This window comes from Varanus komodoensis, unplaced genomic scaffold (genome assembly GCF_004798865.1).
Source record: "Varanus komodoensis strain SLA01 unplaced genomic scaffold, ASM479886v1 scaffold20_3, whole genome shotgun sequence".
NCBI classification, from domain to species: domain Eukaryota; kingdom Metazoa; phylum Chordata; class Lepidosauria; order Squamata; family Varanidae; genus Varanus; species Varanus komodoensis.
Window position 1 is genome coordinate 207,218 of NW_025335588.1, and position 27,642 is coordinate 234,859.

Here is a 27,642-nt window from a genome sequence, read left to right on the forward strand (position 1 = left end):
TCCAAGGGATGAGCAAATTAAAGCGCCCACGGAGCGATTTAATGCTCCGATCGGCATCCGGGGCGTTTTTATCGGGATGCTTGTAAAAATTTAGAGGCAGCTGCTTGTATTTCCCTCCGTGCGTCAATGCAGAAGAGGAACGGCGGAGCCGGCAGCGGTTGGCGCCCTCGTTCAGCCGGCCCCGGCTTGGTGTGCGTGGCTTGGGGACTCCAAGTCCCAGCATCCTTCCCTCAGCACCGGGTTGGGGACGGCTGCACAAGCTCGTTTGAGGAGCCCAAGGGCCTGCTGCGTGTGACGTGCCGGGCATGGTCCCTCGGGCTCCGTCCCGGCCGTGGGACGCATCGGTGGAGTTCCCTTTGGCAGAGACCCGGCTGGGCCTCCCCAGCAGGGGCGGCGTCGGGGGCGTGCTCGCGAGGGGCCGCCCGCGGAAAGCTGAGTCCCCCCAGCCCCGTGTCGGCAGCGGGCGGGCGCTCCGTGCGAGAAGGGAAACGCTCCACCGCAGGCAGGCGCTTGCCAGCCTCCCCTGGCAGGAGGTGCCGGAGCGCCAGCCCCCCCCCCCCCAGTGCCGGCCAGCCCTAGACGACGGGGGGCCCCAGCGCCCTCCCCTCAAGGTGCCATCCCCGAGGGGGTGTCCACGCACCCCAATTCCCATCGGCCCCGCCCAGCACGGCTACTGGCTCAAGAGGCTGCGGGTGTGGGGAGCTGCCCCCCCCTTCTGGAGGGGGGTCCTGGGAAGCGATCCGTGTTCCCACGGCTGCTCCTTCACCCTCCGGTGCCACGAGGGCAGCCCAGCCGCCCCGCAGCTTCCCGGGGGCCCCGTCCCCTGCCGTCGACCGGGGGGCTCGGGCATCGTGGGCGGCCCCCCGGCTCCCCCGAGGGGGGGTCCTCCGCCCAGGCCTCACTTTCTCATGCATGCCTTGCTGTGCTGTGTGTGCCGGTGGGGAAGGAGAGCCGAGCTGAGCGTTCGCGCGTGTCCCAGCCGGCAGGGGGCCGGGCCGCGTGCCAAAGCCCCGTGCCGAGCGGGGGGCACCCGCCAGCTTGCTAACATCTCCGTTTCCCCCCCGCAGCCCCCCCGGCTACCGGAAGTCCTTTTCGCACGACAAGTCGGACCAGGAGCGAGACCTCGTTGACGGCGCCCACAGGCCCAAGCACTCTGCCTCGAGCGACCCGAGCGACGCCGACCCGGACGGCCCGCCGGCGGAGACGACAGCATAGGCCCGGACCACCTCCCCCCGGCTGTGCAGACGCGGCCCGTGGCCTGGCATGGCCGAGGAGGCCCTCCGGGGCGACTGCTGCGCTCCTTCCGTGCCGTGGAGGGAAGCGGCCCCTCGGCTCGGACGCTCGTCCTCCTCGCGGCCGGAAGGGGTGGGCAAGCCCCTGCCCGCCGCGGGGCTGCCCCTCGTGCGCCGGACGGACGTCCCGCTCCCGCCAATCGCCTGGCGTGGCCTTCCCCCGTGGCCACAGGACCGGGCCGCTGCGGGCAGGGGGAAGCTGCGCCCCTCTCTGGTTTCTCCCCGCGTGAGAGAGCAAGCGAGCGAGCGTGCCCTGGGGGGCCGGGCGGGGGCTTCCTCTCGCGGCGCCCGACCCTCTCGCCTCGCTGCAGTCCTTCCCAGCGTCCCGTCTTCTCTCGTCGTGAACTTTGCTCGTTTTTCGTTAAACTTGAGCCAGGAGGCGCGTGGGGGGGAGCCGTCCGGGGCCCTGCTCCCCCCAGCCGGGCCGTTTCCTCCGTTGCAAAACCCGGTTTTGGCCCTGGAGCCCCCTCGCTCTTTCCACCGAGGCCTCGAGTGCAGAGCCGCCTGCTTTCGCTTCGCGCGTGCCGCGCCGTCCCTCTCCCCACAGTCTCTCGCACTTGGTTTCGGGGGGCGGCGCCAGTTACCCCGAGCATCTCCAGACCTACCTTTGGAAGCACCTGGGGGGCAGCAGAGACTCCCCCCCCTTTCTGCAACCGCTCGCCTGCCGCCTGGCACCCTGCGTGGGCTCCCACGTCGGACCGAGCCCGGCCACCTTCCTCCCGCGCACCGGAGGTCCAGTAGCCAAACGTGGCTGGATTATTCCCGCCCCCCCCCCCCCGGCCCTTTTGCACGAGAGCTTCCCTGCTTGCTTTCCCGGCAGACCTCCAAAGGCGCCTCCCGCCTGGGTCTCTCGCAAGCACACGCAGGCTGCCCCCTCTGCAACCTGCTCCCCCCATGCTTGCCTGCGCCCCGCTTGTAAGTTATACGCGACCGGGCTCGAGGCCGGGGGCGAGGGAGGCCGGAGGGGGCCTTCCTGCTCCGCCCCGCTCCCCCTGGGCCTGGGTTTGGGGCACCTGTTTTGCACTAGTGCAGTTGATCTCTTCTCTTCTCTTGGCCCCTCCTCGTCTGTCGACTCTGAACAAGAAAATAAACGGCATTTGCGGCTGGGGGCAGCCTCCTGCTCATCCGCATCGTCTTTGGGAGGGGCGTCCGTGGATTTCCTGGGGAGGGGAAAAGAGGGGTGCGCGTTGCCCACGTCCCTCACCGGGGGGAGGGCTTCTTCGCGGCTCGCCCGGGAACGGTAAAAGCGGCTCGCTTTGTCCTTGCGGTCCGCTAGGCTGGGTTTCTGGAGGGTGGAAGAGTCTGGGTGCGGGAACTCGTGGCGGGCACTTGGAGGAGGTGGGCCAGGAGGGCCTCTTGGTGACCCAACGGGCCATGGGAACCCCACGCCCTCCCGCAGTTGTTGAAGTTGTGGGGCGCATAACGCAGCTCAGCATCCGCGTCTCCTGACGCCCAGCCTGAATCTGGGTTGTCGCGGCTTGACTTGATTCTTCCGTGTCCTGCACTCTGGCCTTTGCAAGAAGAGATCCTGACCTTCCTCTTTGCGGCAGCCTTTGGGGTACTCGGAGGGATCTCATGTCCCCCCTCCGTCTTCTCAAGGCTGGACGTGCCCAGTTCTCCCAGTCTCTCCTCACAGGGCAGTGTTTCCAAACCCTGGATCATTTTTGTTGCCCTTCGCTGGATCCTTTTCAATTTCCCTGCATCGTTCTTAAATCTTGGTGCCCAGAACTGGACACAGGACTCCCGGCGAGGTCTGACTCGCAAGGAGTATAGAGGGGCGACCACTTCTCGTGATTTGGAAGTCATACTTCCATGAGAGCCCATTCAAGTAACCTGTGGCAAAGTGCTACATTTGGGTTTTTGGGTTCCCTGGAATTAAAGCCACCAAAATCTTAACAGGACACCCCGTTTTCTAACCCTAACCCTACCCTGGTGCACACCCCTACTCCTAATAGAGGGTGAAACTTCCATAGAAAAGAGGGTGCTTTTGGAAAAGCCTTCCTAGAGTCGCTTTTTCTGCACAGCTCATCTTTTCTGCCCCTTCTAAAGACATTCCAACCCTCAGAATCATGCCAGGACACCTCGTTTTTCCAACCCTAACCCTAACATAGGGCTAAGTTTCCACTGAAAATGGGGCGATGGAGCATAGAGGAGCTCCGCACCAGCCGTCCAGTCTGGAAGAAATCCACAGGGATCGCGCTGGGCGAGGAGTCTCGGCTGCAGCCGGACTCCATGGTGCACCTTCCCAGGTGCCCCCGCCGTAACCCATAAAAAGCCGCTTTGTGTGTCTGGAGGAGCAGCGAGCGCTGAGACGCCTGAAAGGGCCAGTCCACGCTTCTGCGGGGCTGAGTCCCTCGTGGCCACAGAAGCTGCCCGCGCGACGTTGGGCCTCGGCCTGGCCTACCTCACAGGGTTGTGGTGCGCGCGGCAGAGGGAAGAGGCGTATGTTGGCTGCCTTGGATTCCTCGCAGGGGGAAAGCAGGGAGGACGTGATCTGAGCACGGAGAGCATTAGGCGGCCGTGGTAGCGCATCTCCCTCGCGTGTGGCCTGGCGGGGGGCCCACAGTCGCCCCCTGCAGCCAGCCAGCCGGAGCGCAGGGTGCCGGCGAAGATGATCTTCTCCCCACGGGGACGTGGCACTGAGATGCTAATGTGTTAGCTCGGGATGCCCTTAAAAGAAATCCATGCTCTGGCATTTACACCTTTAAAAAATCCATAATGTGCCAAGAGGCCTCAAGGAAACTCTTCACACTGGGTTTAAAAACACGGCTCCGTCTTTGTTTAGAGCAGCTCCCCAAATTAACCCATTTCTTCCTTTGGCGTCGGGCGAAAATCGCAGCTCTTCCGGAGACCTTGGCATCTGGGCGTCCCAATTAGAAATCGCCGTGCTTTGGAGCGGGGCTTCAAAACGTCCTGTCTGTCCAGCGCTGGACCCACGAACACCCTGTGCCCCCTCCCAGCTGCGGACGTGCCCCATCGGGGGCCCTGAGGAAAAAGGTAGTCGAAAAACCCGCTGGGCCCAAAGCCCCCGAGCCGTGGGGCCGGCCCTCCCGGGACGTTGGGTGAGCCAGCTGCCATGGGCGGCACGTTTGGGGCACAGATTCGTCGGTTGAGTAATCGGGCGCTTGGGCCGGTGATCCTTCGTGCCGCATGGCATTGTGTGCGCAGATAGGGAAGGGGGCCGGATGCTTCGCCTTGGGGGCCCGGCCGTCTGGGGTGGCCCCTACCCCAAAATACCGGGGTGGGATAGAGCTCGGGGGATCGCGCAGGCCCCGCGGTCGCCTTCCGCCCGATCCGCCCCCCGTGGCTTTCCTCGGGAAGGTTTTTTCCAATTGGGGGGGGGTGCGTCCCTTTTCCGGCAGGGCCGTGGGGCAGAGATTTATGCAAATGTGCCGGCTCTTTCCCATTACCATAACTTTCAATAATTAATGAGAACAGCTCGAGGGCTCCGATTCTCTGCTCCTCATCTGCATATTTATTAAGGGCTATAAATGATTCAGGACCCGCGCCACCCACCCGGCGAAGCAGCCGCGGACACGCCAGCCTGGCGCACGCGCCTCCCCCCACCCCACCCCCCACCCCCCCAAAACCTGACCGCTTCCCGGCAGCTGCGCCTCGTCCCTGCGGTGCGCTCCGAGCGAGGCGTACGGCGGGTGCAGACGGGCCGTTTTTGGCCACGGGGCTCGGCTGTGTGGCCAGAAGGACGGGGACCCCCCCCGGCTCCCCCCCCCGGCTCGGGGCCTCGCCGGTTGTCCCTTCACCGGCCGCCCGCAGGCGATGCCCTCGGCTGGCCACGTGCCCCCAGCCCTCCGCTGGCTCGGGCTCGCTCGCCGGCCTCCTCCGGGGGCTCTGGACGGCGCTCCCCCCGCCCCTCAGCCCCACCCCGGGTTCCTTGGGGCTCTGTGGCTTTCCCTGGAAAAGCGCCCCTCTGCTCACGCTCTGTGGGAACGCAAAGCCATGCGAAGACCCGCGGGGAGAAGGGACTGGTCGAAACGTTCGGGGGCTCCCGAAGGCTTACTCGACCCCCCCCGCCCCGCTGCAGAAATATCTGGATTTTGCACGAGGTTTGCAGCGGGAGGAAATGCCATGGCAACACAGCGCCAACATCGGTGTGGCCCCTCTTATCTCCTCGGTGCTGCGGGGGGCTGCCTCTTGGGGGCACCACGCAGGACAGAGGCGTCGGGCCACGTCATCATGAGAAGCCCCAGCCGCCACGAGCAGGCCGGCTGGGGCGGATGGGAGCTGTAGTCCAGAACATCTGGCAGACGCGCAGTCGAGGGAGGCGGGTTCGGAGAGAAGCTGCTCCCAGGCCAGGGAAAGGGGAGGCTGCTTGGGCACTTGGGGGGGCACGACGGGAGGAGCGGGGGCTCGGGTCTCTTGCAGCCCCCCCAGCCCCAGCGGCTTTGCTGCAGTGGGCCCCCCCCCGATCCGGCCGGGGGCCGTGGAGCCGGCGTGGCGGTAATGCGCCTCTATTAAGCTAAGCCATCTAATGATAATAAAACGGAACATTTAACTTTAAAACATTTTGCTCGAGCCTGTGAAGTGTGCCGCGGAGGGGGGGGGCCCTCTTTTTTAATGAATTCGAACGCTCAATGACTTTGAGCTTCTCGCACGACTTTGGGCCGCGGCGCGGAGGCCGAGGGGCGGTGCCAGATTCCCGTGCCCTTTCCTTAATGGATCTTGGGCTGATGGGTGTTGCAGTCGGACGCCAGCTGGGGCAGATGGGCCGGGGGCGGGGCCTCGAGTCCGAAATCCTCTTGGCTGGATTGCGGGCCCGTTGGGGATGGTCCAGCCCCGAAAGAGAGTGGCCACCCGGCCGGCGTGGAGAGCAGAGCACAGGTGGCTCGAGGCATGAAGCCAGTTCAGGAGGGATGTTGGCCGCTTTCCCGGTCCGCGTGTCACAGCTGCGGGACGCTCAGAGCGAGGCTTTTGGGGACGTCGGGAAGCGGCTGATCCGGAACGGCGCCAAGTTGTAGGAAGGCTCTTCGCCCAGGCTCAGCTCGCTCAGGATCTTCCCGACCACTGGCGCCAGCTTGAACCCGTGTCCTGTGGAACGGACAGAAAGGCCCAGTCCAGGCACCCTCCTCGCCCTTCAGCCCCTCTTGCAAAGCCTCTTTCTAACGGCGGGCAAGACAGCTCTAAAAGCGCTCTAGTCGCGTGGGAACCTAGCCTCTGCTCATGTTAGGAAGGCTGGGCGCCCTCCTGACGGAGAAGGCCCTCCAACACCAGTGGCTGCAGTCCTCTGCACGGCAGTTGCTGGGGAACATGGGTGGGAGGGTGGTGACGGACGCTGGGCCTGATACGGCCGATGAGCCAAACCCCCGGGAAATGGGCTCCTCTCAAGCAGACCCAGCGCCCGCCTGGCCCCAAATCCCACCTCCCCCGGAAGCCTGCAGGTTCGGGCACTTCCCGGACTGAAACCAGTTCGGTTCCCCCCCCCCATCTCGTTTTTCCTGGGTGCGATTGGCTCCCCCAGACGTCGTGGGTCTGCGTTTCGGCGCCCGGTTCGCCCGCGCCCTGCCTTCTGTTGGCAATCTGGCTAGACGGGCACGTCGGCGGGAAAGGATTTCCCATCGTGGCGCGCTCCGAATGCCGGTCTTTGCAAACGGAGCGACTTCTCTTTGCGCTTTGGCGCCGTGCGCACCCATGTTTTGCGTCGGGGGCCCCGCTGCAGAGGCCAGGGAAGCGTGAATTTCGAAGGGAAGCTTTGCATCCCGTCGCCTCGTCTGGAAAGTGCAGAGCTGGGCGAGTTGGCCTTCGAAGGGGGTCCAAAGGAGCGTGCGCCTTTCTCGGCCCGTGAGCATCGAGATCCGGCCCCAGACGCTCCCTGTGACCGCCGAGTGATTCTCCTGGCGATGGTTTAATCCCGACCCACGTCCTCGGCGCCCTCGTTGCACTCACCCGAAAACCCTGCTCCAATGGCGATGTTCTGAAAACGGGGGTGCCGGTCCAGCACGAAGTCCCCATCTGGGGTGTTCTAAGGGGGAGAAAGGAGACGGGATAGCTGCGTCCTTCCCGATTGCGGGTGCATCTTGACCAGCTGGCCGCTGCTTCCAGGGCGCTTGGCAGTCTCAAAACCGAGCTATAAAAGACTACAGTAACAATCCCCCCCCCCCAATAGAACAAGAGGCGAATAAAAATAATTTACTGATAAGCGTTCAGAAGAGGGAAGTCTGAGCCGGCGTGTTGGGGGCAATCGATCTCCCGGGCAGCGGAAGCAAAACTGGCTTTATTCCTGTTGCCCGGTGAAGCTAGGAGTTAAAAACGAGTTTAACATGCAAAACCAAAGGTGTCCGGAGTGCTGCTTTTTAATCCGGGGTATCGGACCCACCCCTGCACCCGTTTCCACCTAGCGTGTCGGGAGCACGGGAGTTAGGCCCTCGGAGGGGATGTGGGGAGAAGCGCCCCCATGCCGAGCCGTCTCGCTTCTCGCCTTCAAAACCATTTTTAGCACACGCGCAGCTCCCGCTGACAGGTCCTGTGGAATCCGTTCAGTGTTTCCCGGATTGCCAGGCGTTTTCCGGTCCGCCATCCGCGAAACGCCGGAATGGGATCTTTCCCAGCCAGAACGCGGCTCTGTGCCCGTGGACGTGGCTGCCTTCCGGTGCCTCAGTCGCTTCCCACGTTTGCAATTTTGCAGCCCGTTCCAAGAGTTTGGAAAGCCTCTCCGGACCCCCTTGCGATGCACGTGTTCGGAGCAGGTGCCCCCCCTTCCCGGCACCTGTGAAGGACACGCCGCTGCACCCGCCACGGCCACCCTCCAGCCCCCTTCCCCCCTGTACCGTGTACAAGCAGCACTCCTGCAGGGCTGGCTCGGGGTCAAGCCCTGGCAGATACTTCCTCAGGAAGTCCTGTAGGATCGGGATGTCCGGGACTGGGGTGGCGGAGCGGTCCAGCTGGCCGGGGTCGTCTGGATCCACCCTTGAGCCGTGGTGGTAGCAGATCTACGGGGTCGGGCCGGGGGGGGGGGTCAGGCTGCAGGCCAGCCGCAGAGGCGCTGCCTGTGGGCAAGAGAGCCCGGCTCCCTCCCTGGCCTCTCCCGGCACGGCTGGGCAAGACCCTGGCTGCAGCCCTGCTGCCGGCCAGAGCCGGCTGCACAGGGCATCGGCCCGGATGGACAGGCAGCGCAGCCCTGTCTGGTTGCTTGTTGAGGGTCGGGGGGCCTTGGCAGCAGCCCTGCGGAGCCGCAGGGGCCGCTCGGTGTTGGCCCCCCATGCCAGATGGACGAGGGCTCAGGCTTGTGTGGCTCCTGGTGCCTCGGAGCCCCTTCGGGCCTGGACCCCTTTGCGGTGCCCACCCCGGGCAGGGGGACGCCGCCATGGGCCTCCCCCTTCCCGCAACCCCGTGCCCGGCCTCGGCCGCCCCCACCTGCACGCACCTTGACGAGGCCCGGGTGCTCGCCGGCCGGCAACCCGAAAATGTCGCGCTTGCCGCCGCCGAGGTGGATGCCGATGAAGGCCGGGAGCTGCTCCACGAGGCTGCGGGCGCCGGGGTCCTTGGCCCGCCAGTAGCAGACGCTGATCCGCAGGGGCTGGGGGAGAACCCTGTCAGGGGAGCGGGCGCTCGGGGAGCAAACCAGCTGCCTCTGCAGCCTTCCGGCAGATGGGGGCAGGAGTGCCACCTGCCCAAGCGCCGCAGCCATGGGGGGACGCGGGCAGGCCGCCCCCGATCTGCCCCCTCCCCTTCTGAAGGGGCTCCGCCACTTCTCCAGGGCCGTGCGAACAGGTTTGCCCCTTTACCCCCCCCCAACCCCCCCCCCAGCTGCCCCTTTTTTTCCCCCCCCCCCCGACGGTCCCTTTCGCAGGAATCCTGCCCTCCCGCCCCCTGCACTCCACCCATCACCGTCGGCGGCTCTTCCCGCCCTTCTGAGCGGGTCCGTCCGGTGCCGAGCCGTTCCTTGCCTTTATTTCCACACCCTCCTCCTGGCCCACCCCGGTATTTGCCCGGGCCCCCGGCTGCCCCCCCGGGGCCGTGCTCACCTGGAGGGGCAGGGTCCGGCCCAGCGGGGCCAGCAGGCGGTTGGTCCAGGGGCCTGCCGCCAGCACCAGGCGCCTGGCCCGGTACTCCCCCCGGCCCGTGGCCACGGTGACCACAGCGCCGGGCTGGATGCGGAGCACCTCCTCGCCGTCCCGCAGCGTCCCTCTGAGCCGCCGGAACTGGTCCTGGGGGGTGGGCAGGCGGGAGTCAGTGAGCTGCGGCCCCCAGCAGCGAGAACGGGGGGGGGGGAGCCTTTTCCTGCAGGGTCACTTGAGCTGCCGTTCCCCAACCAGGTGCCCTCCAGGTGTTTCGGCTGCCTCCCTGCCGCATTTCCGACCATCAGCATTTGGGCTGGGGCTGATGGGATGTGCAGTCCAAACATCGGGAGCGCCCAGCCCCTTTGACTCAGTATTTGCCGGGGGGGGGTTGCTTTATGCACGGAGGCACCAGCTGAGGCGGGGGGGGGGGTTCGGTTGCTCTTGGGTTTGACTTTGCTCTGAGTTCTGTCAGCTCCGTTGGAGCCCTTTGGGTTGGAAAGCGGCGATAAAGGAAGCGCAGCTCCTGATGAATCCACCCCCCACGTGCACCCGGGGGCTGGGGGGCTGTTCTGGGAGCCCCCCGGGTGGGAGCAGTGGGTTCTGCTGTCCGACCGGCTGACTCTGGGCACACGCTGGGGGGTCTTTTCCTCCCCTGGAAGGGGCGCCTCTCCTGGGCAAGCCCTGCTGGGGGCCCCTGATGGCAGGTGGGGGGCAGAGCAAAACAGGCCCGGCCGCTCTGCCATCTGTCCACCCCGCCAGCCCGCCTGCCCGCCCTTCCTTGGCGCTCTCCCCCACCCATCTCTCTCTCTGCCCCCTCCTCTCCCCCTCGCCCCCACCAGCCTGCCTCCCCCCGCCTCCCCCTTCTGTGGGTCTCTCTCCCCGCCCCTCCACTTCTCTCCCACGCAGCTGCTTCCGGTCTTCTCTCTCCCCACCCGGTGGGGAAGACGCTGGATCGTGCCTGCCGCAGCTCTGGGCCGCCCCCCTGCAGACGCCAAGCCGGGGCACCCCCTTTGTCGGCGGCCGAAGCAGGACGGGCAGCCGCCGCTGCCCCCGGGGAGCCGGCGAGGCGGCCTTGATGGCGAGGAAGACGATGGGGGGGGGCGTTACCTGGACGGCTCGCAGGGCCCTGTTGGCGTGCAGCACCCCTGCGGTCCGGTCGCACACGGCCATCTCCCCGCCGTGCGGGCAGAGCCCGGGGAAGCGCTGGGCCAGGGCTTCGGGGCACAGGACCTCCCCCGGGACGTGGTGGCGCTCCATGGTGCTCCGGTAGCCGCGGAACTGGGGGTCCTCCGGCCGGCCCAGGACGAGCAGCGGCGCCGGCCTGCGGAAGAGGGCTTGCCGGTGGGGCATTCGCTGGCGAACGGGGCTCCCTTCCCTTTCCGCCTCCCCTGCGCCGCCTCCCCCTTGTCTCCTCACAGCAACCCTGCGAGGTGGGCCAGGCCATGCCACGGGGCCCCCCAGGGAGCATTGGGGCAGCGGGCACCAGAACCCTGGCCTCCCGAGGCCCGCCCAGTGCGGTAACCAGTGCGCCACGCTGCCTCCCGCCCGGGCTTTCGCCCGCTCTGTGCCCTGGGGCTCGGCAGAGAGCCTTGTTGGCTCGTGGGCACAGGGAGGGCTCCACCAGAGCACCCCAGGGGCCGCGTGAGCACAGGGCCAGCCCCTCCGCCTGGGCCCCGGGGCAGGAGTGACCCCCCCCCCAACAGGCACACACCTGCCTGCTCACCTGTACAGCCGGGTCCCGGCCGCCGCCTCCAGCTGTGCCCAGAGAGGGAAGGCCTCTGCCATCATGGCCGTGTAATAGTCCTGCGGGTAGGCGGTGCGGATGATGCGACTCTCGCCGTGGGAGCTGCCCTGGGTGTGGGGCAGGCGGAACTGGGGAGAGAGGCGAGACGCGCCAGGTCGGGTCTGATCCTTCCCCTTCCTGGTCTGATTTGGTGCAAATCTCCCCGCTGGGGTCTGAGGAGGGAAGCCGCACAGATGCGGAACTGCGGGGAAAGGCGCACGGCTCGCGATCGCCAAGGCGAGCCAGGACCATGCGCGGAAGCAATGGCCAGCCTGCTTCTCAGCCGGGGCTCCAGGACCTGCTCCTCCTCCCGCCTCTGAATCCTGAAAACCTCAACTCCTTTCCCTCCCCGGAAGGGGAGTTTTGCTAAGCTCGGTCCTTTGCAGTCAGAACCGGCCGCATCGCCCTCTGCGCCGGCCTGGCCCAGGGGGTGCCGCCGTTCCCACCTGCTGTGCCCGCTTGCCACGGGGCCCCCGAAAGCCGAGGACACGCCGGGACTAGTGAGTGAGGCAGCCACCCTTTGCAGGCAGTCCCCGGGTGCGCGGACGTGGCGGCCCCCTTCGCTTCCTCCCCGGCGCAACCTTCTCTCTCCCGAGTTCTTGCGCTGTGCTCAAGGCACTGCCCGCCTGGCCGACGCCGAGGGGCGAGCCCCCCATCCTGCCGGGCGCCTTGTGGCCCCCGTCTGGCCACCCCAGGCATGAGCGAGGGGCAGCCCCGGCGGCAGTGATGCCACGCCGCCGGCACGAGACACGGGGGGGGGGGCCTTCCATGCGCACCCCTACCTGCTCCAGCAGGAGGGTGCGCTGCCCGCGCCGGGCGAGGTGGAGGGCCGTGAAGCTGCCTTGGATCCCGGCGCCCACCACGATGGCGTCGTAGGGGCTGCCGGGGGCGCCTTGCTCCTGGCCGGCCATGGCTGCCCGGGCGCCTCCACGGCCGAGCGGACCTGCGAGCCGGACAGGAGGCCGACGGCGGCCTTTGGACTCGGCCGCACTGTGCCAGAGCGGGGCGGGGGCTGGACTTTGCCTCCCCGCCCAGCGTCCACTGGCCCCAGTGCTGCTTTGGGGAGGCAGCCAAGCGGGGAGGGGGGCGCTGGAGAGGTTTTCTGGCGTGGACAATGTTTTTCCTCTGGGGGGGGCGGTGGCACAAAGACTCGCTTGTACCAGGATGGCGGGATTAGTCATCCAGCCCCGTCTTCAGAGGGAGGCGTCGTTCTAAGAAGCATTTGGATTGACATTTGGCAGAGCAAGTGGAAAGACTCTGCCCGGTCTTGGCTTTCCTTTTTTAAAGCGGCAAGATTCTAGCCCTCATGGCTGCTCGCAGGTACTTCACCTCTTTTTCTGCTGCGCGTATAGTTACGGTAGCTGTGGATCTTTCTCGTCGTGCATTTTAAGCTGGGCTTTTATTCATTTATCTTTCGCCACGTCGGTTCAGACACGGAAAGGCACCGCGGTGCTCTCGCTCCCCCCAGCTGTCTGTTGGTTTCCAGCTGGTGCGTAGGGCCCTTGGTATTTTGGGATCGGCCTTTCGCCTCTGAGCCCACCCCAGCTCCGAAATGTGGCCTTCGAGTGTGCTTCCAAAAGGGAATTCGCTCCGCAGGCGGAAGGAAGCTCAACACGGCGCTTGACAGCAGCGTCTTTATCATGTCAGTGTGACAGAAGTGCCAATTACGCCCACCCGCACGAGCGCCTGCCCCCACCCCGAATCTCTAGGGCAACCCACAGCAGCTGACAGACTCGCCCCCCCCCTTTGGCCGCCTGCCAGCCCCCGCCGTTCTGGAGCTAGCTGCCCTCTTCCTCTTCCTCTCCCTGTCCTCTGTCCTGGCCTACTCTTTCCGCAGTCCGGGAGGCAGCCGAGCTCAGCTCGCCCCACGGACCCACAGGACGGCTCGCCAGCCTCGCCTTTCCTGCCTCCCGGCACCGCGACCCGGATCCCGCTTGAGCAGTGGGGCGTGTTTGAGCCGCGGATTGGCGACCCGAGCAGCTTCCTGCGGTTTTGGCTCGGCTCGACCTTCGCAGTGGCCGCGAGCCAGCAGCCGAAGCACGGGCCCTCGGCATGTGGCGGCGGTCCAGGGACGGCCCGGCGGCCGGAACGCGCGGGGTGGGCGGCCCTGCGAAAACGGCAAGCCGGAGCCCCGACCTCAGGAACGTCCCGGCTGGCGAAAATGGGAATGCGCAGGAAGTCCAGGCAAGGACGTTGGCGGGCCCTGCAGCCCTGCCTTGCAATACCAGGGAGGGGCTGCGGACCCCCCCTTTGGTCCGCCTGTCTCGATGCCGGAACCCCTGCCCGGGTCGTGGGTGCCAAAGCTGCAGGGCCCAAACCGGAGCCCAGGCGAGGCCAGGGACCGCCGCACAAACCCGCGTCCTTTTTTTGAGCGAGGGGGGGGGACACCTTGAAGGCTTCCCAGACTGAATCCTCCTCCTCAGATCTCATTACCAGAAGTGATGGGAGAGCTGAAGAAAGGTAATGATCAAGTCTAGGTAAGGATTCGAACTGAAGGTCACAATTACGTGGAAATGGCGCTTATGAAGCACATAACCCTTTTTTTTTTAAACAACCTTGATGCATCAGATGTCAAAGTAGAAGTGCTGAGGGTTGATTTGCATAATGAGGGAATGACAGATAACCAATGAGACATTACAGAATGGATGTGGAAATAGAAGGGCGTCTATTTCAGTGACGTATCGAATCCTAAATTCATGGAAATGATATAATTTCTGACATTATCTGTCTTGTTCCATTGATTAAGGCACAGGGGATAAACCGGGAAGTTCTGCTTCAGATGTAAATAGCGCAAATTGTGGTGCTGAAAGACAAAAAGGGAATAAACGGCGCCTTAATGCTTGACGTAGAAAGGAGAAAATTCGATTTTCCAGAGAAGAAAGATGAACATTCGCTTCTCGAACGGTCCAGCGAGAACAACGGTGTGCCTTGAAGTGTGGAGGGACAATTTTCATTAATGCCAATTCTGCATTTGGGGAAGGGCTGGGCGGCCTCGTGTGATCTGGGGAAGATTGGATTTCAGGAATGCATCGTCTTTCCAGGTCAACTGCACACCAGCCTTTTTTAGCAAAAGAACCTGATGCACATTCCTGAAGTGGAAATTACTTTGTGAGGTGATTTCCAAGGGGCAATGAGCCACACGGAAGGGGGAAGAGCTGACTGAGAAATCGGATCCCTTGATTAGAGATCGGCCGAGTTCAGCGGTGGGGCAATGCACCCTGACCCACGGCTGCCCCCCGGCCAAGCTCGAGCGCCGGCTGGTTCCTGCCTTCCGTGCCGTTTTCTGTGCGTCCTAAAAGGCCTCCGCAGGCTGGGTTGGAGCCAGCGGGAGTGTTGGGTTAAATCGGTGCCGTTGGGGGTTTGGGCCCTCCCACGTTGCCTCGGGGTGGCCTGCAGGAGCCCCCGAGTGGGATTCGGCCCCCGGGCGGCAAGCGCTTCGGCACCCCGGCCTCCGCGGCCCCAGATCCGAGCACGCCGTGTCGGCAAATACCCGGCTGCCGCTTGGCCTCCGGCTCTGCACGGCGGGCCGTGACCTCGTGTTAACCTTGGCGGTCTTGCCCCCCGCTCAGGACATGGGGCTTCCCGTCTCGCTTTTATCGGGGGGATTAAGCTGCCGCAACAAGCTGCGCACCCAGGCCAGCCGCTCCAGAAAGGAAGGGGGCACCTTTGCGATTGCCTCCCGGAGTGAATTGCCCCCTAACATCCGTTTCGCTCTCTCGCCGAGGCGGCCCCCTCTTTGCACTTCGATCGTTGGTGTTTCCGAACCGCCCCCTGGTCCAAGCCGCCCGGGCAGCTCGTGGCAATTCCAAGCACAGACACGGGAATAAAGTAGGACCAGTCCTGAGATGAGATGCCACTTTGCAGCAGGTTCAGCCCCTGGGGGCCCCGCCGGAGGGCTTTCGAAGCCCGGTGGTCCCCCGTGGGGGGCAGCCTGTAACCCTCGGCTGCTTCGGACCCCATCTCTAGAGAGCACTAGCTGGGTAAAGCTGATGGATAGGGCGCTGCCCCCTCTCCTTCCGAGGATGCTGGGATTTGTGGTACGACACCTCTGGAAGGCCCTGGAATGGGGAGGGCCCCCTCAGGCAACCAGCAGACTAGTCTCTGCCCCAAGGAACATACAGTCTGAATTCCAGTGGAGGGAAGACAAAAGCAGTGAAGAGATGGGGACAGAAAGACCAACTTTTTGGGTCGGTCTTTCTGCCCAGACTGAGCCCAAGACCCGACTGCAAGATGGCTTTTTCGGGAGGGATGGAGAGAGGCAGATGCCAGCCTGCAGCTCACACGGTTCCTTGAACGTGAAGCAGGGTTTCTGGCCTCCCCCCTCATCGATTAGTAGCTATGTGCCAGGCAGAAATTCAACAGGTGCAGCTTGTGACGGGAAAACTGCACTCGTTGAACTTCTGCCAAGCGTGCAGATGTTAACGGCATGGAGCATCTGTTGGGAGAGAGGAGGAGGAAGAGAAGGGAAGCCATTACAAACGACACAATACTGTGTGGTGTTCTTCACATCTCCGTTTGGCTCGGTGGGCTGGACCCTCCCTGCCACCCCATTGAATGGTGGCCCATAGATGCTAATCATAACCATGACGGACCGTTTCTTTGCAATGACTTTCAAATGCAGCATTTTTGGCACGGCGGGCGGGGGGGGGGAGAGGGAGTGCTTGTAAACAGCTGCTTTGGCTGGCTGGCCCCACATTGCGGAACGAGGCTGTTTTCCTTAAAAGGAGATTGAAAATTTCTCTTATTTGCCCCCAAAAGTTTGGTAAGTCATCAAAAACTCCAATGGGAGCTGAATTCTCAGCCATCTGTGGCAACCAGTTTCTGAGGATCATGTGCTGTTTGGTAGCTGCTAAAAATTAGGAGCTCGTTATGATAAAAGCTTTGGCAACCTTAATTTGGTATTGCAAACATGGCCAAATGCACAGGGATTCAATGCCAGGCTTTGAAATGCTAAACATACAAAGTTCTGGACCTAGTTAGAGATGTGTTGTTTTTAGTTGCTCCAGCTTCAGAATATCCAGTCCTCCCTCCCTCCCTCCCTCCCTTCCTTCCTTCTTCCTTCCTTCTTACCAAAAATATTTCTATTCTCTCTGTTTCTATTTGCATGGAACTTAAATATGGGGACACTCCCTTGTTTTCCAGCAAGCTTTCCCGACCAAGTTGTAGGGATGCGTGGAAAATCGGAACCATCCAGGCCAGGTGTGAAAATGTGTGAAAAACGGGGCGTTGAAAAGTGCACACAAGAATATTTGCGTCCACGGGGAAGATGGCACATGCTACAAGAACTGGTGTGCGCGGCTGAAAAACTATACATGAGAAATGGAAAAGAAGCGCACCTGATCTGAGCTGAAAGACGTTTTGAGGTGGAATTTGGAGAGGTAAATTTTGTGGATTTGTTCATCTGTTACTGACGGCGCCACCATATCGAAATAGTTTGAGAACGGCTCCGTAGGATTTTTTTGGCGAGTTTTTCCGAGGTCGGCACGGAATCCAAAAGTGTGGCAAGGTCTGGCGCATAGGATCGCGCATTTGGATGCCAGGAAGCACTTCCTGACAGTCAGGACCCCAAGGGTGTGGAATGGGCTTCCAGAGAGGTCATTGAGGCCCCATCGGTGAGGGTGTTTAGAGATAGGCTGGACGTCCACATGGTGGGCATGTCATGAGCGGAGCCAGCTGGTGCCGGAGGTCAGACTGGAGTATTGTGCTCAGTTTTGGACCCCTCATTACAGGAAGGATATAGCCAGGTTGGAGTCAGTGCAGCGCAGGGCCACAAGGTTGGTGGCCGGTTTGCAGGGGATGCCGTATGAGGCGAGACTGAGGGGACTGGGTCTCTTCAGCCTGGAGAGGAGGAGACTCAGAGGGGATCTGTTGGTGACATGCAGGTATGTGAGGGGGTGTCACACGGAGGTGGGCAGAGACCTGTTCTCCTCTGCAGAGGAAGGCAGGACGCGCCCCAACGGAGCAAAGCTCAGGGAGCCAAGGTTCCACTTGGATGCCAGGAAGCACTTCCTGGCAGTCAAGACCCCGAGGGTGTGGAATGGGCTTCCACGAGAGGTCATTGAGGCCCTATCGGTGCGGGTGTTCAGAGATAGGCTGGATGTCCACATGGTGGGCATGTTGTGAGCGGAGCCGGCTGGAGCCGGGGGTCAGACTAGATGACCCGGGAGGCCCCTTCTGACTCGCTCTGTTTTCTATGTTTCTATAGTTAGGCGTGACCGGACAGCTGAGTGACGGCTGCCGGCTCTCCTGGGCCGGCCCAGAACTGGCCCCATCCCCTTGCTGCCTGCCCCGGATATGGGATTTGGAGAGGATTTTGGGAAGGCCTAGTGGAATCGGCCTCGCCTTTGTTCGCAGGGGGAGGACCGTGTGGCCGTCCACCTGCTGAGCTTGCACCCTTCCTGCCTTCCTCGGGTGTCCCCAGCTCCACTCCTGCTCCTGTGCACACCCCGGAGCCACCGGGAGGCCCCAGGACAGGATGTGGCCTCGTTCTCCGGCCTCCCCGGGGACAGGCGCCCCCTCCCGGAGCGAAGGCAGAGAGCGGGGCTTTTGCGGGGCCAGTTGGGGGACAATTACTCTTGCAGAAAGAGGTCCCCGCACTGCGGGGAGGCGGGTCTGCCAAACGGGTCTCCTCAGCGGTTTTGCCCCCCCCCCCGATTGCCCAGTGCCACAGCCAGCCGTGTCAGCAGAAAGGGGACGGGCGCCAAGCCCGAGTGGCAGCCTGCGCCCTCCCCGCCCTGGCAGCCTTTTCTTGCGCCCCCCGTCGGGAAAAAGGGGGTGCCCACCCCCCCAGCTCAACGGGGCGCCGGGAACCTGTGTGCGCTTTCAGGCCTCCGTGGCGCCTCCTGTGACTTTTAAAATTTCATCAAAGGCACACGGGATCAAAGCAATGCGGGGGGCGGGGGGGGAGAGGTTGATGTGCTTTCCCCAAGCTTGGGGGGGGGTGATGAGAGAGGGTTGGGGGAGGGGGTTTCTCGGGATGCCACCGCTGAGTCGAGCCAAGCAACGTGGGCGGGTCTCTCTCGGGCTGCTTTGATGGGAAGGGTCCCGGGACTGGTCCCCACCACCCCCAGGGACCCCCCCATCTTCACCCCTGATGCTGCTCTAAGCGCGATTGGCACAATCCAGCTGGAAGGGGTCCAATTTCCCAGCCAAAGAATATGCAAAGAATTTCGTAAATTTGCAGGGCTGACACCTTCGGTGCAGCTTTCCCAAGTGGTTTTGGTTGAGAATAAATGTTGCCGTCTCAGAGCCAGAAAGCCTCTCAGCTTCCGAGGGGAAGCACGTGTGAATGCGTGACGCAGGCCGCCCGGGGCAGGACAGGCGGGTGGGAGCAAGGCTTGCTCCGCGGGGCATCGGCAAGGCTCTTGGGGGGCCGCGGCGCATCCTTTGGATTCTGTGCAAGACGGGGGGCGATGCCCTCATTTTAACCGGCTGTGTCCACGCGTCTTCTGCACGATCTCTCCAGATCCGAGCGCAACGCGGCTCCCCTCATCGTCCTCTTCCATCTTACGCCCGCCACAAGAACCCTGTGAGGTAGGCGGGCCGGGGCGCCTGCGCCCGGCCAAAGCCTCCCCGCCGGGGGTGGCCGGCGCCTGGTTTCATGGGCGTCCGCGAGGCGGGCGGCGCCTTTAAGGAGCGGGCGCGGCCCCCGGAGCGCTCGTCCTGCACAGCTGCGGGGCGGAGGCCCTTCGGAGGCGCCCGGACGTTGCGCGGCCTCCGTGCGCCCCGCCGGCGCTGCCTCGCCCTGCGCTCCCGCTCCGGATGCCGCCGCCGTCGCCGTCGCAGCCGTGAGTCCCGCGGCCCCTCGGGTCCCGGCGCGCCCCGAGATGCGGGGAAGGGGCGGCTCGGGCCCCCGGCGCCCTCGCGGGGTCCGGCGTCGTGGGAGCCCACGCCTTGCGCGGAGGGGGCGGCCGCCAAGGGCGCGCGTCTGTGCGCCCCTCGCCCTTCCCGGCGCGCGAAGGTTGCGCCCATCCGGAGAAAACGCGCTCTTGGCGCCGGGGGGGGGGGCTGCCGGCTGGCGCTGCGCTTTCCGGGCGCCGAAGCGCCTTTGTGCTAAGACAAAGCCCGGCAGCCAAGATGCCCGCGGGACTGGCGCCTCCTTCCCACGACGCCTCCTGGCTCGTTCTGCGGGTCAGCCGACTTTGCGAGCCCACGAAGAAAGCTGCTGCGGTGTAGGCCGTCCCCAAGACCCGCTCGCCTCGCTTTGTGTGCTCGGATCGTGTCCTTTTCTGCGTCGTGGCTGCTGAGGGGGCTTGCTTTCCTGGCGGCATGTTTGGCCCGCCCCCCTGGCCCCCAAATTGCTTGGATCTCGGGTGTTGTTTTGCGCCTGCGGTTCGCCCTCGCCAAGCGGTTCACTGTGTGCCTTCGCTTGCGTTTCTCTGACGCTTTTGTATCCTCTGCCCCCATTTTGAAGGCTTGAAAAGGGAGTCCTGGTGTGAGAAAAATTAAAATTTGCCCAGGTGCCAGTGTGTGGCTGCCCCGAAGCTGCTGGGCTGCAGAAAGGGGGTGCTTCCAACGGCTCCCCCTCCCCCCGAGACTCCTCTGTGGTCCCCGCATTCAGGCAGAGGCCGGGAAGCAGTAGCTGCCTCGCTCCTCCGAAGCAATTTGATGTATTTAGATCCCCCGATACTTCTTGCCACATTTATAAAAGTCAAGGCAGAAAATTAAACAGCTGCCTGCCCAGCGCTGGCCACAGCGATCCCTCGGCCCGTGGGAGCTGATAAAGCCCCCCTCCCTCCTGCCCCCCCAGCTCTTGATTTATAAGAGGCTGATAAGATCAAGTGTTAAGAAACATATGTGGTGGAAAGCAGGGGAACCGGAAAAAACAGAAGGGAGGAATAAGTCCGTGTGCTTCCTCTCGCTGCTGCAATATGGATTTACGGAAAGACGCGGCTGGTATATTAAAGTACGCACCGACGGGGAGACGTACGCGTGAGTGTACATGTGCAGTGGGCATGGGGCTCGCAAGGAGCACACGCAAGCGGCACGCATGGGGGGAGCACGGAGACGAACGTGCGGAGGGACAGACCGAGAAGCGGAGAGAAACACGCCGAGACGCGTCTGCAGACGTGGGTGGAAGGAAACAAAGGCTTTACGTGCAGAACAACGAGCGGTGGGCAGCCACACGCGCCCTGCAAGGCACAGGTGGGATCGGGAGGGGGCCTGCTTGCGTGTCCGACCGCAGCGAGGGGCAGGCTGTTGCTCGAGCCATGAGGGCTAGAATCTTACGCAGCGTTTGGAAGAGGGCTGGGCGGTAGCGCCCCTGCCTTTGCGTGCCGGGTGTCTCAGTTTCCACCTCCGGCATTCCATGAACGAAGCGGGAAGCCTGGCCAGCTGCGGCTGCCCAGGAGTGCCGGCTGCGCTGGTCCAGAAGGACTGGGGCCCACCTTGGAACAAGCTGGGCCTCGGAAGCCTCTCCCGGGGCTTCCAAAGGCTTCATTCGGACACGCCTCATCTTTCTGGCCTTTTGCACGCCTCTCTTCCTTGCTCGCAGGCCTCTGACCGTGGCAGATGGGGCCAATTCGAGAGGGGCAGCTCCTCTGCGTGCCCATCCCTGTGGCACATGGGCTGGGCACTGCGCCTTCGTTGGGTTTGGCCCCCCGGGCTGCCGCCGCACCTGGCAGAGGGGCTGCCCGTCGCCAACCGCGATTCCCTTTATTAGAAAATTTAATGAAAAACCGGGCGAGAGAGAGACGGGGGTCCTCGGCGGCACCCCCCTTTCCTCCCCCGCCCGGCACTCTTCAGTGTCGCTGGCGAGGCAGATAATAAGATCTTGCACAAAGTGTTACAGGCAGAAAATGCGAAGCCGCGTTGGGTGCAGAGACCTCGAGGTGAGAAGGTGCCGCTGCCCTCTTTGCGAGGCATGGCGGGAAAGTGTTGATTTGCCCCGGTTCCCGGCCTCCGCTGTCCGCCGCTGTGCGAGCCCCGGGAGGTACTGGATGGGGAAGGCTTGGCTTTGCTGCTCCATGTTCTTGGATGGGGCTGGGAAGGCGGGAGCCGCTGCCTTCTCCCTCTTCTCCGGAGAGGGTGGCCGGCGGGCGCCCCTTGCTGGCCCTCGGGGCTGGCCGGGCAGACGGCTTTGGCAGGAAGCCGGAGGGCACTCCCCGGAACGGTGTGGGGCCTGTTGGCTGTGGGTCCGGCGTGCTCCCCGCCCGCACGAGGCTCCACCGTTCCAGCACTGCAGCCGTCCGTGTGGGAACCTGGCTTGGAAGGCCTGGTGTGCTGCGCCCAGAGATCCCGGTCCCGGTGGTGGCGCTGCGTTTCTGGCCAGCCTCCTTCCTCCTGCGGGGACCCCAGGGCAGCTCACACCCCAGGCTCCCTTTATCCTCACACGAGGTAGGCCAGGCTGGGAGCCAGGGACTGACCGAAGTCCCCAGACTGGGGGCTCGAACCCGCCTCTCCTGGGTCCCTGCTGCAGCACCCAACCCATTTCCGAATGACACGCCGGGGCAACGGTCCGCCTGGCTGCCCCAGGGACAGTTCCCGGTGCTGTGCATCGCGGCGGCCTAGGCCTCAGCCTCGTCCGGATCGGGTTCCAGCTGCTCCCCTAGACCGAGGAACCCCCCGGGCCACACACAAGCTCCAGCGCATGCATGCGCTCGTTCTCTGGGGTCTCTCCCACAGGCCCTGCTCGTGCTCGCCCAGAGGGCGCCTGGGGGTGGCAGTGCCCCCCCCATGGAGCAGCCACCTGCCTCACCTGCCCAGCCCAGGGCGTCTCCCCCAACCCGCAGGGCTCCCCCCTCTTGGCCCGCGATTTGGGGGCTCTGCCGCCTTTCCAGAGAGGTGCGCACGGGTGGGGGAGCATCTCTGGCCCCATGCGCTACTTGTGCTTCCATCAATCCCCCCCCCCCCGCCATGCGCTACCGTTTAATTGTTGGGAGGTGGAAGGAGGAAGAGCAATTGTCTCTCTGTTTACACATGAGCGTCTTAATAGCTCCTGAATGTCCCGAAATGGGCTCAGGAGACGACGAAGAGGGAGGGGGGGAAGCTGGGCTGGCTTGATCGCTTGTGCTGGGGGGGGGGCAGGACTGGGGCGGAAATTTCTTCTTTCTTCAGGATTTGCTTTCGGTTGGGGAGAGATGGCTTTTCTACTTGAAAATAGCAAGGTGCGTGGAGAGGAAGATTCATCTTTGAGCGAGTTTCCAATTTGCCTTGCTCAGCACGTCCGCTTTTAAATGCCAGCAGGGGAGTATCGGGGCGGGAAGGATGGCGCAATGACAGAGCGGCCGAGGCCTGCGCAGAATTCCTGATGCCTTGTCCTCCCTTCCTTCCTCCCTTCCTCCCTCCCTTCGGCCGGTGGGCGTGCCGGCCACCCCTTGGGGCGACCCAGCGCAGGGGCCCGATGCGGGCTGCCCCTGCACCGCGGCCTGATTGGCCACCAGCCCCCCGAGAAAACGGGGTGCGTTCCCCGCACGCCGCCCACGGAGAGGACCGGGGTGTGTTGCCTGGCTGCGGGTTCAGGGTGGCTCGTGGCTAGCATGCCACGTCCCCCCCCCGTGGAGGCGATGCTCCGGTGTGAGGCAGGCCCGTCCGCGTGTGTGCGAAAAGCACTCGCAGGTGGGGGGGGGCCGCGACACGCCTGGCGTTTGCGTGCGGCGTCTTCCGACACTTCGGCTTTTTTGCACGGCCTGGGACGAGTTGTGGGAACGAGGCCCCCTTTCCCAGGAACTTTCCCCCACAGGAGGGCAGCTCCGGCAGAGGCAGCTGCCCCCACAGATCCATCACTCTCATCGTTATCACGGTGATGAAGATTGATTGATTATTACCCAATTATTATGATTGACTTTCCAGGGCAGACGCATTAGCTGGGGCGGCTGGGCTTAAGGCACATTAAAAAGCACTTTTCAGCTCTGCAAGAAAATGTAAATACCGTGTTAAAGGCGTCCTCAAACCCAAAATCTGGCACGGAGGGAGCTGGTTGCGGGCGCTGAGAAATAAGCAGCGTCTCCACGGAGGTTCCCCCAGCAGGATATTGGACCTGGTGCGATTGCAGTGTTTTAACCAAGCTGTTGGGTGGCTTGGAGAGGGGTGGGCAGGTGGACTCTCTGAGGCGGGGGTTCAACAGGTGTAGCCGCGGAGAAGCCCCTCTCCTGCCTCCCACTGAGTGGGCCTCCGTTGCTGCCGGCCTTTGGGCAGGGCTTAAAGCTGCAGTGCCGAACTTGCGGCCACGGAGACTTGCGTAGCCTCCGGCGGAGGTGGGGGTGCTGAAGCTGCCGTGGGGCAGGAGCTCAGACATGGGGCCCAGATCTAGTCTCCCCTGGGCCAAACAGGGCGCTCCCATATTCCTGAGGAGCCCCCCCCCCCCCCAGCCTGGCAGGGTGTGGCGCTTCCTCGGCTTTTGTGCTGCCTCAATTCCGAACTGTCGGAAGGTAAGCTCCCGGTTGCTGCCTCTAAGAGCTTTCTGTTCAACCAGGCCAGGGTCTGGAGCCTGAAATCCAGAGATTTTGCTTTATTTAGCATTTATTTATTTGCTTTGTCGCCTGCTTTTCTCCCCCCAACAACCCCCCCAAATAGAGCACCAGGTGGCTTTTGCCCTGAGCACCATGTGCCTCCGGAACGCGGCCCTCAGCCAGAAGGGGTTCTGCATTTCTGCCCTGGACACCCCAGTCCCTGCGGGGCCCAGAAGGGTCTGGCTGACCCAGTTCTGGTCTGGGGAGGGGGCGACGCAGGGCGAGGACCCGCACCCTCCTGGGAGCGTTGTCTGCATCTTCCCTTCCGTGCCGTGCGGAGAAGGGGGCTGCTTCGAAGAGGGTCGGGGCGACACGCCATCCATCTCGATTCCCCCTCGCATCTCCAGTCAGATGCGTTGACGTGCTTAAAAAAACGCCTGAAACCTGTTTACCGGAGCGACAGCCAGAAGAACGGGTGAGGGGGCGGAGAAGGATTGCTCTCCGGCGCGGCGGCCCCCGTGCCCGTCCAGCGCCGGTGGTGAGCAGGGAGACGCGGCAGAGAGACCCTGGTCCCAGGGTCTGGAGAAGGCCACCTTCGCCACTCCTGCCCCGATGCTGGCAGAAGAACCGGGCACGGGTTCAAGGGAAGAGCAGGCCCGTGGGCAGAAGCCCATTCGCAAGACACCTCATGCGCCCCAAGTGGAAAACCCCTCCCGAAAGCTGGCCATCGTGGCCTCCGCAGGGTGGAAGCTGGGGTGCCTCTGAATCCACAGAAACATAGAAACAGAGCGCGTCGGAAGGGGTCTCCCGGGCCATCTAGTCTGACCCCCGGCTCCAGCCGGCTCCACTCACGACAGGCCCACCATGTGGACGTCCAGCCTATCCTTGAGCACCCGCACCGATGGGGCCTCAACGACCTCCCGAGGAAGCCCATTCCACACCCTCGGGGTCCTGACTGTCAGGAAGTGCTTCCTGGCATCCAAACGGAACCTTGGTTCCCTGAGCTTGACTCCATTTGAATGCATCCTGCCTTCCTCTTTAGGGGAGAACAGGTCTCTGTGACACCCCCTCACATACCTGCATGTCGCCAACAGGTCCCCTCAGAGTCTCCTCTTCTCTGCCCATGAATTTCAGGGACTGTGCGAGCCGTCACTGAGGCCTGGCAGATCTGGGCAGCTGTTCGTGCCTGCCAATTAGGACGGGAGCAGCTGGAGCTCTGCTTTTATTATGAATATTAACATTAATTCACCCGGCTTGCTCTCGCTGGCTGCCCCCGTTTGACGCCATCCTCCCCGAAACGGAGCTCATGAACGCGGCCTCATCTTCCGGCTGCGGCCTGACCGGGGCAGGACGGCGGCCGGGGAGCCGTGCTTTGGGATTCTGCACGCATTCCCGGAGGTCTCAGGCTAAAGGGGGCCTTGCTCTCCCCCCCTCCCCGGGAAATCCTGCAAATTGGACCGGGGAACGTGTGTGCGCCCCTTTCCCGGCGTTCTCCTCCGCTGGTCCTTTTCGGCACGTCTCTCGGCTGCCCCGATGTTTTGATTTCAAGGGGATGCAGCGAGACCTGCGTAAAATATTAATGGATTGACGGGCTGCCATTAGAAATCCCTGCCTCCCCCCGCCCCCCGCAGCCGAAACCCTCCCAGGGCCGGGACCCAAACCTCGTTCCCGTTTGAGGTGCAGAACGGGGTGGACAGCTTTTCCTCACCAGCCTGGCACGGCCTCCCGAAATCCGTGCCAACTTCTGCACATCGATGCTCCGACGTGGGTGGCTGGGGGGCCGTCGGCCGGGGCGGGGGGCGCCGTGCCAGCTCGGAGCACGTTCTGCCACCTGAACGAGGCACCGTTCTGCCATCTTTCAGGCCTCGTGACGGTCCCATCAGCCCGCAAAGAGCGGAGCGCGAAACCGGAGGGGGGGTCCCAGCCCCCAGCAGACACCAAGCATCCTCCCTGGCTACGGCCTGCCATCCAAGCATGATGGGAGTTGTAGTTCAACGCTGCTGGCAGGCACCATCTTGTGGGGGGGCGGATAAGAGGAAGTGGGGGCCCAAAACCCAAAGGGGAAACTGCTTCATGAATTTGCCCCTCCGCCGCCCACCCTGTTCCGTCCGTTTGTGCTCCTGCCAGGCCTTCTCGGGGGGTCGGTTGTAACGCTCACGTTTTTATCTCTGCAAACACATTTGTCGGCAGATTGGAAAGCCGGGCTGCTCCTTTCAAGGGGAGGGTCTCTTTCCCCCACCCCACCCCGGCATCGCTGGCAATTTATTATGTCCATAAAGCGTTTCATCGCCGTTTCGGCCCCCGCCCCACCCGCCGAGCATCAGCCAGGGAGGGGGGGCGAAGCCTCCCAGATCAGACGCGAATGCCGCGTGTTTGTATATGGTGTTCCTGCCCTCCCTCGTCGACGCGAAGGGGACGCGCAACCCGACTTAATTTCGCAGGCCCGTTAATCCCCCGGGATGGCGCAAAGCTCTCGTGCCTGCACAGTGCGTGCGGTTTTTTGTTCTCCTCTTGATTTCTTAAAATTATTTCTCTTTCTTTTGAGAGAAAAGTCCCGCAGATTGCATCTCATTGGTGGAGATGAATAATACATTTATACGTTTCACAAACTGTGTTTGATCCCCTGGAAGTACCAACGGATGGTGCCCGTCCTTCCCGGCTCCCTTGCTTTGAGCTGTCAGCGGCTCCCTTTGGAAGGGCTGTTGATTGATTAGCCTGGTCTTCTCCTTTTCATATACAAAGAGGCTCTCTCCGCGTCCTCCTCCTCCTCCTCCTCCTCCTCCTCGCAAAGGAGGCCTTCGGCGCCTGGCACAGAGCCGGCTGGCTGCAGCTTGACCCGGCCAGCCCGGCAGGGCCGCACGCCGGAGCCAGAGCCGGGCCCCTTCGATCCTGTTCGCCCACAGGGGGGCCGGCCCACAAGGTCGGGGCCCTACATTCAGGGAGACCCCTGCCCCACCCTGGCCCTCCAGGGACACCTGCCCATGGAAAGGTGCGGGGGCCCCGGGGCAGCTCTCCCTGGCTCGCTTGTGCCGCGGGATCAGACGGCACGGCAAACCCACAGCCCCATGGCAACACGCACGAGCCACATCGCCACGGAACCGTGGCTCTTCCTGTCCGAACCCCTCCAGGCCCGAAAGAAGCCGGGTTGTGGGCCCGCCCCCTGCTTGGCCCCGGACTTCTCCCTTCTCGCCTCCGTTTCTCTCCGGCTCTGCCAGTACACTTCATGGCCGCGCTCGTGCCGTGTCGCCGATATCGGATGTAGTGAGTGCTCAGGGGCAGCTCCGGTGCCTCGGAAAGGTGTGCGATGCGTGGCGACCAGGGTTCTCGTACGACAGGGACCCCCGCCCTGCTGAAGCCCCCGGAGCGCGGATGCACAGCCCCCGTCGGCGGCTTCCTCCTCCGAGTCGGGGGGCGCCTTGACCCCGCCACGCCACCGCTCCCCTCGTGTTCTCCCTCTGCCCCCAGGTGCCCGCCCCTCGCAACCCACAGGCGAGGGTCCCCCTGTGCCTTGGTCCGTGCCCTCCAGAGATTTGGGAGATGCAGGACGGCCATCACGCCGTACGGACCCAGCGCCGTTTCTGGATGGGGAGCGGCAGCCGCTCCTGCTGCCCCCCCCCCCCCGTTAACAAAGCCCCGAAGGGCGTTTTGTGTTCCTGCTTCGGAAAAAATAAGGCTATAATGGCGTCGTTCCATCTGCGAGTGCCTTGTCCGTTTCTAGTCCTTGTGAGGTTCTCCCCTCCCTTTCTAGAAGGCCAAAAAGCCCCTCGCGAGGAGGAGAAAGTCCAGCACGAGGGCATTTGGCAACTCCCCGGGCGTTGGGTCTTCGGCCTGCCCCCTTGCCCGGGGGGCTCCCACCACCAGACCGCGGCCCCTGAGACCCCCCAAGTGGAATTCGGCCCTTTATACCCTGGTTAGCATCCCCCTCCCCCCATACTTGGGGGCTTCTCCGGGAAACCAAATGCAGCGATTTTCCGAAAGCGCCGCAGAATCCCTTGGCCAAGAATCCCACTCCCCCAAGGCGGCTCCTGTGCTCCTCCCCGGGGGTCTTTGGGGACGTGCCCCCCCCGCCACGCTGCCACGGCCATGCCGTAACTCTTGCCTGACTTAAACGGCTGCTGGATTTAAGGCCTTTCATTACCCACCGGGGAGCAGCCCCTCCGAGC

At 63.5% G+C, this 27,642-nt stretch overlaps 2 protein-coding genes across 5 annotated transcripts in view; one reads left to right on the plus strand and one right to left on the minus strand.

Moving 5' to 3' along the window:
• Positions 1-2,404, plus strand: part of MYO18A (myosin XVIIIA) — a 65,772-nt gene extending 63,368 nt beyond the window's left edge. For all 4 annotated transcript variants that reach the window (XM_044430589.1, XM_044430591.1, XM_044430595.1 and 1 more), the window contains one exon: positions 1,068-2,404. In XM_044430589.1, the coding sequence (XP_044286524.1) occupies positions 1,068-1,215 (148 nt within the window). In that variant the 3' untranslated portion in view covers positions 1,216-2,404. The remainder of the gene's footprint in view (positions 1-1,067) is intronic.
• Positions 2,405-4,980: 2,576 nt separating this feature from the next.
• PIPOX (pipecolic acid and sarcosine oxidase) lies at positions 4,981-12,032 on the minus strand. Its single transcript, XM_044430599.1, has 8 exons — positions 11,873-12,032; positions 11,031-11,179; positions 10,415-10,628; positions 9,272-9,454; positions 8,671-8,823; positions 8,075-8,236; positions 7,194-7,269; positions 4,981-6,338 (listed from the first exon to the last, which is right to left on the minus strand). The coding sequence occupies exons 1-8, from the start codon at positions 11,999-12,001 to the stop codon at positions 6,208-6,210; spliced, it is 1,197 nt and encodes a 398-aa protein (XP_044286534.1). The 5' UTR covers positions 12,002-12,032; the 3' UTR covers positions 4,981-6,207.
• Positions 12,033-27,642: the final 15,610 nt, after the last annotated feature.

Coding starts and splice junctions, on each gene's coding strand:
- PIPOX (XM_044430599.1), bottom strand. CDS start 12,001: ATGGCCGGCCAGGAGCAAGGCGCCCCCGGCAGCCCCTACGACGCCATC. Junction 11,180..11,872: donor GCACCCTCCTGCTGGAGCAG/GTAGGGGTGCGC, acceptor CTCTCTCCCCAG/TTCCGCCTGCCCCACACCCA. Junction 10,629..11,030: donor GCCGGGACCCGGCTGTACAG/GTGAGCAGGCAG, acceptor CCTCTTCCGCAG/GCCGGCGCCGCTGCTCGTCC.